The 15,436-nt window shown below is 39.1% G+C and overlaps 4 protein-coding genes across 5 annotated transcripts; all 4 read right to left on the bottom strand.

Moving 5' to 3' along the window:
- Positions 1-6: 6 nt before the first annotated feature.
- On the bottom strand, positions 7-2,675 carry LOC118406265. The gene is made up of 3 exons (XM_035806195.1): positions 2,442-2,675; positions 1,792-2,067; positions 7-1,537 (listed from the first exon to the last, which is right to left on the bottom strand). The coding sequence occupies exons 2-3, from the start codon at positions 1,886-1,888 to the stop codon at positions 1,026-1,028; spliced, it is 609 nt and encodes a 202-aa protein (XP_035662088.1). The 5' UTR covers positions 1,889-2,067; positions 2,442-2,675; the 3' UTR covers positions 7-1,025.
- A 195-nt stretch (positions 2,676-2,870) lies between these two features.
- On the bottom strand, positions 2,871-3,396 carry LOC118405392 (leucine-rich repeat-containing protein 3-like). The gene is made up of 2 exons (XM_035804889.1): positions 2,929-3,396; positions 2,871-2,876 (listed from the first exon to the last, which is right to left on the bottom strand). Exons 1-2 carry the CDS (start codon positions 3,394-3,396, stop codon positions 2,871-2,873), a joined length of 474 nt encoding a protein of 157 aa, XP_035660782.1.
- A 1,703-nt stretch (positions 3,397-5,099) lies between these two features.
- Positions 5,100-8,499, bottom strand: LOC118406266 (low-density lipoprotein receptor-related protein 1B-like). Of its 2 annotated transcripts, none has more exons than XM_035806196.1 (9): positions 8,067-8,499; positions 7,756-7,804; positions 7,386-7,496; positions 7,144-7,257; positions 6,868-6,917; positions 6,690-6,726; positions 6,515-6,556; positions 6,195-6,295; positions 5,100-6,007 (listed from the first exon to the last, which is right to left on the bottom strand). In XM_035806196.1, the coding sequence occupies exons 1-9, from the start codon at positions 8,343-8,345 to the stop codon at positions 5,750-5,752; spliced, it is 1,041 nt and encodes a 346-aa protein (XP_035662089.1). In that variant the 5' UTR covers positions 8,346-8,499; the 3' UTR covers positions 5,100-5,749. The 2 variants fall into 2 exon arrangements, with proteins under 2 accessions (XP_035662089.1, XP_035662090.1); XM_035806197.1 differs by having other exon boundaries at positions 5,100-5,953.
- Positions 8,500-8,758: 259 nt separating this feature from the next.
- Positions 8,759-15,285, bottom strand: LOC118405391 (low-density lipoprotein receptor-related protein-like). Its single transcript, XM_035804888.1, has 14 exons — positions 14,866-15,285; positions 14,407-14,464; positions 14,122-14,250; positions 13,809-13,928; positions 13,488-13,598; positions 13,161-13,262; positions 12,240-12,347; positions 11,838-11,951; positions 11,431-11,544; positions 11,190-11,242; positions 10,986-11,022; positions 10,835-10,870; positions 10,540-10,640; positions 8,759-10,026 (listed from the first exon to the last, which is right to left on the bottom strand). Exons 1-14 carry the CDS (start codon positions 15,163-15,165, stop codon positions 9,730-9,732), a joined length of 1,680 nt encoding a protein of 559 aa, XP_035660781.1. The 5' UTR covers positions 15,166-15,285; the 3' UTR covers positions 8,759-9,729.
- Between the last annotated feature and the right edge of the window lie 151 nt (positions 15,286-15,436).

Here is a 15,436-nt window from a genome sequence, read left to right as displayed (position 1 = left end):
TGTTCTCATTTATCTACCTCAAATGGAATTATTTATGGACAATTTGTGGTTATTTATTTAGAGTTTGATGTAGCGTCCCATATGAATGAAAACTGTATTTCCAAGTATTTCAATAACTACTACTTAAATGTCTTACTGAAAAAATTATGAGTACATGTGAATAAGCTCAGGTTTATTTTGCTGTGATCTTAATAAAGACAAAGGTACGCTGTACTTGCTCATAACATTTGAATTTGTCATCTGTTTTTGATTTCTGCACACAGACTCGTACATGTAGACTACACGACTTTCAGCCTAATGCTTAGAGCCTTAGACTGATGTTTACATCTTCTGTTATCATAGCACAGATCTTGGTAAACACCTATATTTAGCTCTAGGTGGTACCAGTAATTATAGAAACACGTCTGTAAAGGTTAGTCTAAACAATTATCTGGCTGACCTCACAGTCATCAAACTCTGCCTATCAGGGAACGCCTATTATTTAGTTATACTGAACTCACTAGATCTGAGCTTAATTCAATTACAATGGACGGAACACTCGTACTGAATATCAAGTAAGACTACCATGGCTACCATATTTACCCCATTGTGTGTAGCAAATGAGGTATCAACAAACTGACCTTTTCCTCCATTCCTTACTCAGTTCAAAACAAACAATATCAAAGCTTCTATTATATCACACCGAATGACTGCAGTCCTGGTGCAAAACATTGTTCTTTAAAATGACAAACCCACACTTAAGATCTCAAGACATATTATCAAAAGAAAGCATTCCTAAATTCTACACAAAGAGTTAGCATCATGCAATTTGTGACATTTTACAAGCAACTAATTTCAGAACATGTAAAAGTTCATATATCTGGCACACGACTTTCATGAAAACATCGGAAGCATACCGGTACCTCACATACTAAAAAGAATTACTGTATCATAAAAGGTACATCACGGCTTGCATTTACAAACTTTTCTTCTAGTTGTTGTCACACAGTGATAAGTTGGCATACTTGTATACAATGGCTTCAAGGTTATACAGAAGAGCTTACGGTCTTTACTTCACCATTTTTATTATCCATCACACAAATATGCTTATCTGTAAGTCCTGTGATCAACCGCTTCCAGAAGTATTTGTTATTTTCAAAAGTAAGCTCCTCCAAAGCAGACATGTATGAAGGAAGCTCCACTGTAGACGACATTTTGATCGGTATCAGCCGTTGTTCCCCTCCTTGCTTGGTGTCTTTGAGAAACCCAATTAAAGCTGTCTGTAGATTCATTTCTTCATACAACGTTTTGTCGGAACTCTCGCCAAAAACTAAAATGACTTTCTTACAATTCAGCTTTTGCCACTCGAGGTTTTCCAGCTTGAATGTGCCTGGATCTGAGTCACGGTCTAGTAACCAGCCGGTCAACCCCCATGTCCCTTCTAACGTTTTGCAAAGTTTTTCCATCCAGTCTTTGTAGGTCTTGTCGCCTATTATGCAGAAGTCTTTAAGGAACTGTCTGGCCGTGCAACCGTCTTCGCATTCTTTCTGTAAGTTGTCTGAAAATAGGAGGAGTATATGATTTACATCGTAACTCAGTTTTAGCATAATTTCAGCCTAAAGATAAAAATAACCACTTAAAGGAAGATTTGTGCTACTACCTTGGGCAAGATAAACATAAAGTCAGAAGAAATACTGTTACATAAAAAGAGTTTATTCCACTTTTACCTCCATGAAAAATGGAGGTATTTGTGTGTGTGTGTGTGTCCTAGTTTTGTATTAGATTTATTTTGATACTCGTGAATGGTTTTACCTGTAAGAAGGGTTTGCAGTTGGATGATTTCACTGACTCGTCCTTCTTGTCGATCAAATATGCCTCTGACTTGGAAACTGTGCTCTGTGTCCGGCATGACGTTCACTGTGTACCTCCAGGGTCCGTTTTCGTCCCTCCGAATGCCTTTAATCCAATCCCTCCCGTGATGCAACTCGCAGGAGTCCGGTTGGCGGTCACCTTGGAAACGCCACTCCAGTGTGATTGTAGTGCTTGTTGGCACACATCCCAGTGAGACGAATGTTGGTGTTGTCTCTACTGTTGTGGGGTAAACAGACATTACTACATGTATGTGATCATTTAAATATCCACAATATCTTGGTCGCGACTGTAGCCCCAAATGATCAGTTTAGCTGTGACATTGATTATATTTTCCTATCATGACATATAGATAGGTAGGAACAATAAAAAATAAAAAAGCTGACAAAGAGTTAACTCTTCATTATTGCTATTCCATTTGTCTATGGATTGACAACAGACTTGCTTCCAGACGTCCATCATATTCTGTCTTATCTATGTGCCATTATATTTGTCATCAGACTTATGACACAGGAAGCATGATCAATTACTAGTACTAAGTACTGGATTACTACATACATAATGAATAGACACATAAGGAATATGTGACTTACTATCAGGAGCATTTGGTGCACAGGCAATCCTATCGTCGGCCCTGACAGGGACAACAAGGTCATCATTATTCTGTTGTCGCTCACGGTTCTCCAGATCTAGACCAGGTTGCCTTCCAGGTGCTGGTGGAAGCTGTGGTATCTCGACTGGATGTGCTTGACCGTCAGGCTGGAGTAGCGGTTGATTGTGCGGTGAACCTACAGGTCCTGTATCAAGCTGGGCACGTGTCAGAGCTTGACGTCATTGCTTACGGCGTTTGTAATAACAGGATATTACAGTAACTATTATGATGGCAAGGACAACTACTGGCAATATAGATGATATTAGTATCATCTGAAGTTGGGACAGACCTTGCGTCTGTTTACACACTAGCTTGTCCACATCAATGTCTGCGGTGTAGTTACCATGTAAGTCTTCTGGTGTCTCACATTTCACTCCTTGGGAAGACAAGGAAGAATTCTCAGAGTCTATCTGTGTTTTCACCCATACCAAGTTACAGTCACAGTTCCATGGGTTGTTGAACAGTGACACATAGTGCATCCGTGTAGCAGCCTTGCCGAACGTGTCTGGCGACAAAGTTGTCAACTTATTGTCGTAAAGCTGGACCTGTGTTAGCTTGGGAAAGTCTTCAAATGTTCCTTGTATGGCCTTGATATTGTTCTCGGAGACGTCCAGCCCTTGCAGTCGCAAAAGGGGCTTTAAATCGTTCAAGTCTAGGATTTCTATATCGTTGTTCCGTATATTCAGTTGTACGGTGTCCACTGGTAGTCCTTTCGGGATGTTCTTCAGATCATACCCGATGCAAGATACGATCTGTCCGTCCTCATCAGCCTCACAGTGGCAGAATTCGGGGCAGCGAGTTGCGGCGCTCTTGACCGTGCCAGCACCCAGGCTTAATACTAGGGTGAGGTGTAACAGGTATAGGCAATCTAGCGTCTTTGACCTTCCGGACGCCATGTTGCTTGACGCCATTTTCTTTTGCTGAGGGGAGAAAGTCACTACCAACGTTTTGTGCCACACGGTGTTGAATTGAATCCCTGTCGTTACAAATCCAGCCTTTTACGTAGCTAGTCTGGAAATACCCACTGTGTTGTGTTTCTAAAAATATAAAACATTGTGCATGAGAATGAGTCAGCGACATTAGCGACGTTGAGTAAAAAAATGGCGACTTCCTCTTTTTGAACATGTTGTGGTCACACGATAGAATTTACTAATAGCCTAGACACTTCTTGGCTGGGCCTTGCGAACGAAGATTTAAATAAGCAAATTAATAATTTGAAATAACGATATAAAGTACAGCATATATCCAAGAAAATAAGACGGCTTTTGATTGATAAGCATTAATAAAGGAACAAGACCAAAATGGCCGACTCGTCTAACGTTACATTGCACAGCCATGCTAGAGTCTTGACAATCCAACGTTTCCTTAGAGAAGAATACCTTGTGTACTCTTACTGTTTTCAAAACCTTGAATTCTATTAACGTTAGTTGTTAAAATGCCAAGAAATGTTTTCCGCAAACCAATACTGTAGCTTCCTTCAAGTTGCGCTGTAATGGCATGAAACCTACCTGTTCTTTAGATCTGATTTCTCTGGTTGAATGATTTCGTGTTCACTGCTGAATTTTAAGACATGTTTACACTTGCTTCAGTCCTTTACTTGCTATTGCTCTGCCACTTGTAGTCCAGCCAATCTTAAGATAAGAAACTGAGTTGAACGTACCCCCAAGCTCTGGTTTCTGTCTGTAATCACATGACTCGTAATTTTACAATGACCCCATTTGGATTAGCCATGTTTGGCGGTGGTGGGCTATGGTTGATGTTTTGTGTCTCATTCAACTTGAAAATAATAATTGATTTTTATAACAATCATTTTAATAAATTCAGTACCTAGATTGTATGTTATATCTGCATTGTGTTTGTGCTTTTTAGCAGTAAACACACACATTATACCTACCTGTAAATTACATGGTCCCTTCCAGAAGATCTATTGTTAGGTGTGTGCGCACTATTGTGTACACATGATGCAGTTGACTGCACACGAATAACAGGCTGCTAGTCCAAGGAAAGTGATACTAGTACTGCTATCAGAGGTGTATAGAACTAGTACTACGCCATACATGGTTGCCGTTACTACTAGACGCCGTTAACGTTGTCATACCAAGAATGGTCTATTTTAAAAAGCTCCCATGCTTCAAGAATTCACAACACAATTGAAGCTAAATACACCATAGCTTTTAATGCAAATCAGCTTATTCGTTGCTTTTCTTCATTTCAAAGGAAGCAAGATATACAGTATGTGAGACATCCATACCTGTTAAGCATTACCGTTAAATGTACCTCAACTTCTTACAATTATACTTACGCTTCACATCTCCATGATATCCTAACCAGACATAAATAAAACTAATTATCATAGTAAAAAAACTCGGGGTTCCCCAAAAAGCTGTCATACAAATCACCTCACTATCTGCTTGGAGCTAAGCCCATTAACAAACACTTAAAGCACGATGCCTGTTCCAATATATCGCAGATATAGGGGTGATTTCTGATATTATTACATCAATTATAACGACAGATACGGCGTCCAAAATCTCATCGATTCGAGTTTTCATCACACCCCACTAACACAACAAGTATGAAACCAATCCATCCAGCCGTTCTTGAGTAATCTTGTACACAGACAGAGACACATAACAGAAAATATAACCTCCATGACATTTCATGGAGGTAATTATAGCCTAGAACAATGTGGACACCAAACAATGAGTTCTACATAGCAAAAGAGAGACATGTCTTAATCTTATATTTCAAATATGCTGTCTTTAAAGCTATGCCAAATATTTGCATCAACAAAAAGGAATGTTTGCTTTTCTAAAAACGAAATGACCTATATACAACTATTTGGAAAGGATTTTTCTGTGACAATTTACTAAATACGTAGAAAAGGGTTTAAGCATGATCGCTGGGTGATTGCAAATATGGGTCTTACGTGTTGTCAGGATAAGATAAAATATTATATAGACAATGTCCTATATGAAGTCAAGCATGCAATACCCATATGTTTTGTTGTTTTCTCAAAATTATTGATAACTAATATACACACATATATATAGGTCGCATGGCAGTAACGTTACATATGATATTAAATGGAATAGTCTTAGTTAAACTCAACATCAGCAGACGAATCGGTGTCGTTATCCCAAAAAATCATAGAATCAAACGTACAATGTGCACATATATTGTTGGTTTCGCGAATTGTACATAGGCCACATGGTAGTAACGTTATCTATGATGTCAAAATGACTATTCTTAGTTAATCTCGACATCAGCAGACAATTTGATCGCACCCCAGAATGTCGTATCGTTGTCTGTATATATCCAGCATTGTGTACACTGCACGGAGAGGACCAGTCTGTCTCCTGCCTCTAAGTCCAGCACCCCGGCGGTGTAGCACGTGTGTCTGGGCGGGCTGCCGAACATGGTCGACACACAGGTCAGCTGTGGCTCCTGGAACTTGTTGATGGAATATATGGCCTGAAAATGATGCTCTTCTTTGTCGAAGTCAAGCTATAAAAGGTACAATTCTCCATTTATTAGCTCCCCTTTACCAGTATTCTCGTAATACTGTTAATTGTAACATATTTAGCTCTTAAAGTGCACGTGATTGCACCACACGACAAATCATAGCTAAACTTAAAAGTTAATCTAACATATCATTACGATAGACGAAATTACGTGAGAAATTAATACATACCTGGCCGTAGATGAAGTATTTTCCTGACTCTTTAATCTCTAGCTGACCATTCTTCAATCCAAACCGTTTCTCTGCGATGTCCTGCCAATGGGTGAACGGGCCTGAGGACAAAATGAGTTTGTCAGTTCTTAACTTCCTTTATGGACAATCATTGTACATGAATGTATCTCATGTTTCTTATTGTAAATCTTATGTTGTATATGTTTCTTATCATTCGATAATCACACACATTACTCGTCAATATAAGCAACTATTACACATCCTTGAGACGTTTGGTCAAGGACTATGGGGTAACATAGATTCAAAACTGCTCCACCTACCGGAAGACATTTGTACTTCGCCAGGTTTAGTTGATCTCGTATCTTTTCAAAGGAGAAATAAAGAGCGACGTTCATTACAGTGGTGATACATAATACGCAAATATAGGATGTAAAACCAGAATAAAATATGATAAAAGGTTGTGTGAGAAAGCACCTCACGTGGAGAGTAACTTACCCGTCTTGGCTGGAATGTGCACTGACAGCAATGAAACCTAGAAAAAGCAACATTGGGTATTTGAAATAGAATAAGCCATGAATAATGATGAATGGATAAATCATAGTTTAAGTGCCCAATTCTTTGTGAATGAAGTTAAAAGCAAAACTAAAGACAAAATTGCACTGAAAAGACGTACCATCCCATAGCTCTTCCCATGGCGTAGCCTTCTTATCTTCTGCAGTTTACCTACAGTGAAAAAAAATACAAGATATCTATGAGCGACTCATGTGGTGGAGATAATTACAAATTACAGGAAGTTAGCATTAAAGCAGCATTTAACTTTGATTTATCAAGAATACGTTCTAAGTTCTACCCTAAGATTATGGTAAGAAGGTATCAAATGTTATTCCCTGTGTTGATGTTATGTACAATACAGAAAGTAATGGTGTATCATATGGTCATATATACTCACTGTGTTGGCAATACTTTCCATACCAGCCTTTAGTGCAAGTACAGGTGTACCCATCCACCCTGGCCCGGCAGGTGGCGTTGTTCTGGCATAGATGTGCCTCACAAGGATCCATACCTTCATGATAAGCATTAGGTAAAGAAAGAAGAAGTCAAATTTGATTTACAAGGCCTCTGCATTTAACCCCTCAAAAACGTCTGACTCAAAAGATACAAAGTTTAATATGTAAAGAAGGTATCACTTACCACAATTTTCTTCATCAGATCCGTCTCCACAGTCATCTTCCTGGTCACACACAAAAGCAGTATTGACACAGTTTCTGTTCCTGCACTGGAGCTCGTATGACTCACAGGAGCCTGTAACATAGATTACAAATCACGTTTGCCCGTTAGCTTATTGTAAACAAAGGAGGGGTGTTATCGCTTTCGTTTTAGCTTGAAGATACTTCTGCATTTTTCTTCCCTTCTAAAAATAGAACATGTTTTACTTGAAAGTCCGTACAGTGTAATGAACACGAGTCCATCAAATAAGGTCAATATACTAAACGATGCTAACTGGCAGTTCTGCTATATAACGTGAGGAAATCGCTGTATAATATGAGGAAGTTATTAGTACCTGCCAGGTTGTCCTTCAAATCACTTCGGCGAGACCGTCCTATGGACTGCTGAATCAACATAGCATGCAGTCAATACATTGTAAGATCTCTGTTCATATGATCATGTATGCAAAGTTGAGTTACCGTGTACCAAAGCTTAATAAGTTAACCTTGCATGGAATATATGGCTTGATACTATTAATAGCCTGATGAGATGATGTTTTTCTTATTGTCTTTTACCATGGAATTAGGGATAGAGTTCTTCTCTATTGCAAAGGGATATTAGTCTTTCTACAATGTCTTCTCTGCATGCAATACAACCCAGACTAACCTTGTTCTTGGCGGAGTCTTGTACGTACTTGTAGCCTTGCCCTTCGGCGCTCCTGCCTCCCGGAATGATACTGAGGTCTCCTGCAGAACGGAGACTGCCTTCCACAGACTCAAGTCTGCGCGACAGGTCAGCAATGGCCGCTGCCATATGGACGTAAACAAGAACGATCACGACTACAAGACATGCCAACAGGAAAACAAGCCCTGCCAAGACGAATTGAAGACCTATTTTGCCTCTCGGTATGTTTTCCTTCTCTACGTTAACGTTGTACTTAGCCATATTGTTGTCTACCGACTTCGTGCAAGATCAACCTACAACAGCTAAACACTATGTGAACCTCAGACCCTTAAAGTGTACAGAGCTGAGCTGAGCTGCACAGAGCTGCAATACTTAGAACGAAAGGTGACGTACGGGTCACGGCACACATGCCTTAGGCGACCGCAAGTGGTTTGTCGCTTTTGTTAGAAGGCGTTACCCCAACTTTGGCTCCTGTTGTGGTGAGCAAATATGTCTGTGTCGTTCATCCAGGTGAGCAACTGTTTTGTTTTGATAACAGCACTGCTAGAGGTCTTTGATTAGAACACTCAGTCTTGTGTTTATGAATCTAAACTTAATGACTATGAATCTTATAGATTTTTCCTTGTCATCATCATATGCTTTGACGAGTTGACATGACCATTTGAACCAACGTGTTGAATAAAATAACCAGTTTATTTGTCACACATAAAGGTATGGGACTTTTCTCCTCTATATCAAACGAGAGGTCGATAAACAATGAGTGCTGTAAACATTGCATATTGGGACCTTATTGGGTATAACTTATGACGATTCAACTGAAACACGGTAACTAATATCCTTTCAAAACAATGTAGACACAAAATACTACATAGTACTACACAATACTACATAGTAAACAAAAAAAATTGCGCTCTATTTACATATGGATTACAGAGTGAAAATATTCTTAAATCTTGTTAAGTTATGTTACAAGAAAGTTTTTTTTTTCAAATCTTCACCCACATTCAAAATACAAAATATTATGGTTACCGAAGAAACAGAATGACCTTTCAATGTACCCACAAAACATACAGTTATCCATCATGAAAGGAAAACATTGTCAAGTATATTGTGCACGTTTTTCTCGGTTGATTTTAGTCAGGGATCAGTATACAGACCATCCACTAGTTATATATGCAGCTGACTAAGACAATACATTTCAGACAAGTAGTAATATCTGAAAAATATCACTTGTACTATGGGAAAACATGGTATCTTAATCAGGGAATTAGGTGATTGATATCATATTATCACATCCCTATCTGTTAAGCTTGCCTGAAGTTTTTTTCCAACTTTTCCTTTAATATTACTTCAGGTCTCGGCTTATTTGTAATCATAAGCACAAACGTTGTCAAGCTATTGGATGAATACTTTTAAATTAGCTTTTCCTCTCTTTCCTGGCCTTTCCTCTTTCGGAAAACCAATGAACAGCTTGAGTAAATGCATCTTAATCATGTTCCAGAAAATTACATGAATGGTCACATCCCTGTCTGGTGTTAAGTTTGCTGTTGCGTTTCATCCCAATGTTTCCATCAGTGTTATACTCCAGATCTCGGGTTATTTGAAATCATAAGCACAGACTTTGTCAACCCATTGGATCAATATTTCAGCTTTTCCCTTTCTTAGGTCCTCTCTTTCGTGGCCTATCCTCTTTTGGCAGACCAATGGACAGCTTGATAGCGCCCCAAAACGTGGCGTCTTCGGCTGTGATGATCCAGCTGTCTTTACCGTACACGTAAAGGACCAGTATGTCCCCACGCTGTAAGTCTAGCACACCGGCGGTGTAACACGTTAGATGGGGCGGGAACCCGATCAGGGGTGCCTCACAGGTCAGCTTCACTTCTCCTCCCTTTTTGATGGAATATCTGGCCTTTTCATCTTTCTCATCTTTGTCGAAGAAAACCTGTAGCATGTAGAACATGACTATTTAGTTGCAATCTTCTAATATGCTCCTAAAGACAACAGGAGGCCTCGAAGTGCTATGGTCATCGATAACAACTGTTTCTCAATAACATCTAATTTGGTATAGTTACTGTCTAACTATATTCACATTAATTATATTACAAATTACCATCATTGCTAAGGTATAACAGAATTCCTCGTTTGTTATGTAGTAAGACAGATCATAATTTGCATCATCGATACCAATTATCACTTACTTCGAAAGCACTTTTTGTCATTAGTTACGGAAACGAGGTTATTTGCCTGTTGATAAGTAGATTTCATATGTTGCGTTACCTTCTCTAACTCACGGTTAGAGCGATGTTCATCCTTGACAGATAGCATGAATCCATATAGAAATTTGAGGCAGAAATCTCCTACATTGACATCTCCTAAAACGCTTTCTTACCAGAGTAAAATACACCACCGCATCATGGTATGTGCTGTATTGACAGCGAGGCAATAGAATTTATACCTGGCCATAAATGAAGTACTTTCCCGACTCTTTAATCTCCAGCTGTCCATTCTGCAGCCCGAACCTTGTCTCTGTGATGTCCTCCCACTGGGTAAAGTTACCTACCGACCCAAATAACTTGTTAAACTGTTCCCGTATGTACACAATCTCTCACATATAGATGTTCTAACATTTCGTTCACATAAACGACAAGTAATCTTTGAACAGTTGATTCATTGCTATTTGGGATACTGATGGATCCTTTATTCTTACATTTTCACTTGACTGTGATACAAGATAGAGTGATTTCACCCACCGGTTACTGGTATAGCTCCGGCCGATTCCGTTGTGTCTTCAGAATAGAAAATGAAAACGGCGTCAGTTGCAAAAGTATGAATATAAGACTACAGCCTAATGTTACAATAAAAGCCAGCAAACAATTAGAAGAGAAGGTGTTGTCAGCTTACCCGTTCTGGCTTGAATGTGCACCGACAGCAATGTGCCCTATATATATATAGATACATTGACGCTAAATTGCACATTGTTTCATTATCTAACAGTCTCAAATTGTTTGAAAACATTAAAAAAAAAATCAAAACCATATCGAAGATAGGGCAGCATATGCCAGCAAGACTTCGAAAGAATAGTAAGGCTTTATGTGAAGACCTTACCAGTCCATAGTTTCTCTCCTGACGCATCCCCCGTTGTTCTTGTCGCACACGCTCTGTAAAGGGAAAATAGTTGTTTATATGTAGCTGGTCCAAATAAAAGTGTTAAACAGTCAAAATATCATTAAGAAACATAAAAAAAAACAATTCATCAAAACACTCACAGTTTGACTGAATATTTTGTTGTTGTTAGTACTAGTGTTACTAAGTGAATGCACAAAAGGCTGATGTACTATCTACTCACTTCTTTGGCAATACTTTCCCCTCCAACCTTTTGTACAACTACATTTATAGCCATCTTTATTAGCGCGGCAGGTGGCGCTGTTCTGGCACTGGTGTGATTCACAAGGGTCTATTTCTAAAAGACAATCATAAAAAGATGATACAACAGTAAGATTACAATGAAACATCCGGCATACCCCGTTTAACTTGCTTTAACATCGGGTTCTCTAGCCACGATTGTAATGTTCAAATAAACACCTACTGCAACTCAGGTCAATGGATTTAAAAAAACATAAACATAGGAGAATAATTAGTCGAAACACTTTCGTATAGCTTTTATAGCCTTTACCATATTTCTTAAATCAATTTGAAATGGGATTCTGTTGAATTTGAAATACACAGTGCACAAAAAGATTGAATAAAACTCACTGTGTTGGCAATACTCTCCACGCCAGTCATCGGTACAATTGCAGATGTATCCATCTTCTGTAGTGTGACAGGTGGCGTTGTTCTGGCACTGGTGAGTTTCACAAGGATCTATTTCTAACAGACAACCATAGAAAGAAGCTTCAACAATAAAATCATCACGAAACATTTATCATATCTATTTTCTCTTGCTAATGCGTCAACTTTATTAAGCACTCTTGTAAAATTGTAAAGAAAAAACTTGGTGGTATATATTATCGTATAGATGTGACTTACATACATATAAGGATATCTAGTCAAAACACTTTGTCTATTCGTTTTTCTACCCTTTGCCACATCTGTGCATAAATCGTATTTCTTTGTGCTTCTATTACACAGAGTGCATCAATGACTGAGATAACTCACTGTGTTGGCAATACTCTCCACACCAGCCTTCGGTACAAATACAGGTGTAGCCATCTTCTGTGGCCTTGCAGGTGGCGTTGTTCTGGCACTGGTGGGTTTCACAAGGATCTATTTATAAAAGACAATCATAAGAATAAGAAGATCCAACAGTAAGATCACAATGAAACATCCGGCATACCTCGTTTCACTTGCTTTAACATCAGGTTCTTTAGCCACGCTTGTAAAGTTGAAATTAACACCTACTCATGTCAATGTTTTTCAGAAATCATAAACATGGGATAATAATTAGTCAAAACACTTTTGTATGGTTTTTGCATTCTTTACCATATTTCTTCAATTTATTCAAAATGTGATTCTGTTGACTTTGAATTACAGAGTGCACAAGAAGTTGAAATAACATTCTACTAATTGTGTTGGCAATACTCTCCCCGCCAGCCTTTAGCACAAATACAGGTGTAGCCATCTACTGTGGCGTTGCAGGTGGCGTTGTTCTGGCAGTAGTGGAAATCACAGAGATCTATTTCCAAAGGACAACCAACCATATAAAACGTGGCTTCAACAGAAAAATTGCAATGAAATATCAAAGCTTAGGAGGTTATACCAAAGCTCGTGATATCTACAAACATCTTTTACAACTATCCCTTTCACCTATATTCATCCATTTCACCTACTCAGACGTCAACTTCATTAGACAGTCTTGTCAAGGTGAGGAGAAAACAAAGCTTGAGGGTATCTACTTATTGTAATTCAAATAGATGCGACATTCAGAAAAATAACATGTAGGAATATTGAGTCAAAACAATCTCTCCTATTTGCCATATCATAAGCAGACATTCAATTTTTTATTTAAAAAAAACATTGAAAATTTGTTGTCACCGTTTATCATAGAAATCTATGCTATCGTCGTCAAGAAGTACTTACTACATTCCTCATTCAAGGGATATTCGTCCGAGCCGTCATGGCAGTCGTTATCGCCATCGCACTGCCACTTTGAGGGAATTTCTCTGCCATTTTTACACAAATCTGCTCAAAAGGCAAATAAACACACGGTTTTACAATCATGTTGACATTATGTACGTTCCAATGGAAACTCGGTATCTGGAAATTCAGTATCTAGGCTTTGTTAGCAATTTTGGATTTCTCACTTAAAACGTTCGTTTAAAAAATACCATATTGGAAAATGTATCATAATCATTCACAATTCGAACTACAAACTGCAGCAAGTATTGGTCGTTACAGAGTACTTACGGCACTCTTCATTCAAAGGATATTCGTCCGAGCTGTCATGGCAGTCGTCATCGCCATCGCACTGCCAGTTTGAGGGAATTTGTCTGCCATTTTTACACCAATAGGCCGGATCTGATTAGAAGGCAAATACTGTTGAAATTATACATGTTCCAGTTGACACATGGACATTCAGTATTTAGGCGTCATTAGCAATATTGGCTTGAAAATGTGCCTTTCTTGCCAAAACTTTGATTTAGAAAAATGCCACGTTGGAAATCTTATCAATCATTCACAATTTGAAGTACAAACTGCAGCATGTGTTGGTCGTTACAAAGTACTTACGGCACTCTTCATTCAAAGGATATTCGTCCGAACCGTCCCGGCAGTCGTTACCACCATCGCACTGAAATTTTGAGGGAATTGCTTTGCCATTCCTACACCTGTAGGTACTGTAGAGTGGGACTGCTCAAAAGGCAAATGAAAACACGGTTTAACAATCATGTTGAATTTTTAGACAACTAGTATGCTCCAATGGACACGTGGAAATGCAGCATGTAGACTTTATTAGCAATATTGTTTTTCTGCCGCATTGGAAGACTTATCATAATTGCTCACAATTTGAATAACAAAATGCAGTAACAATGAATGTACTTACTGCACTTTTCGTTTAAAGGATATTCGTCGGAGTCGTCTGTACAGTCGTTATCGCCATCGCACTGCCAGCGGGAGTAAATGCAGTCGCCATTCTGACACTCGTACTCGTTAGAGTGACATATCGTGCGCGCTAAAAAGCAGGGAAAAAATTTTGCACACACGATGAATCACATTGTCATTGATCATGCATCAATCTATTTGGAATCCACAGTCAATGCCTATGTAAATAATGTATTCATATATACCACTAAATGTACGTTTCAGTAAAACATTTAAAAGGTATTACCACTCCTCTTTCTCATTGGTCCACTTTGCCGAGACCGCAGTGCGAAATGAGTCAGAGACTGAAACCGGCCAAAGAAGTATATTATTATATTAGTAAAATATGATAATGAAAAGACATAACATAAAAATGTGATGCAACTACAGCATTTGTGTACATTGTTTTCGACAGAAACCTCGCAGAAACAAATTGCGAGATGTACTGACGTCACTGAGTCTCGCGTTTGTATAAATCAAAGGCGATAACTTGGTTGCAATATCTATCATGGCGAGCATTCGCAATGCTACTAAGAAGACTTGATTATTTATCACATTTATTTAGCCATTAATAGTATTTTAGTGAAAAAATGTGATGTCACATTAATTCACTAGTAAGAGGTAAAAGATTGTGCCTATTGGTGAAAAATGTGATAGCACCCCTTTATCACATTAATTCACTAGTAAGAGGAACTGACAGTCTAACCTGATTGTCAGCGGTGCCTTGCATACTGCCTTGCCCTTTAGCGGTCACGACATCCGGAGCGTTAGAGGCTAGCCTATCAGGATAGACAGAAGATCGATGTGAATCCTGCCTGCCTTCCACCTCTTCGAGTCTGCGCGACAGGTCTGTAATGGCCGCCGTCAAACGAACGTAGACAAGAACGTTCATAAGGAGGGAACACACAAACAGGCAAACAGTGCCAGCTAGAGCTAGCTGTAGACGTCTTGTGTCACCATGTCGCGTTTGGATTCTGTAAGTCCCATCGCCGCTGTGTTTATCCATATTGGTGTTGATCAGCTTCAAACCGCCATTAGAACTGAGACAAGCAAACAGGCCTTGCAACTGTACCGAGTTGCTATACTAGGTACGAAAGGCCATGTATGGGTCCCCGCACCGAGGCCGGGCTTACTGCTCAGGTTCAGCTCAATTGTTAAAGAGCTTCTCCACAACAATCTCCGCTACCGCGGCTGTCAATCACCCCCCTTTGAACTGTCAGGTGAACAACTGTTATGTACACAAAACACGTCCCTGCATGTTGACAGAGAAAAGGCTA

The sequence above is a fragment of the Branchiostoma floridae genome, chromosome 18 (genome assembly GCF_000003815.2).
Source record: "Branchiostoma floridae strain S238N-H82 chromosome 18, Bfl_VNyyK, whole genome shotgun sequence".
NCBI classification, from domain to species: Eukaryota; Metazoa; Chordata; class Leptocardii; order Amphioxiformes; family Branchiostomatidae; genus Branchiostoma; species Branchiostoma floridae.
The sequence above is the reverse complement of the archived record's forward strand: the minus strand, read 5'-3'. Positions and strand labels throughout refer to the sequence as shown.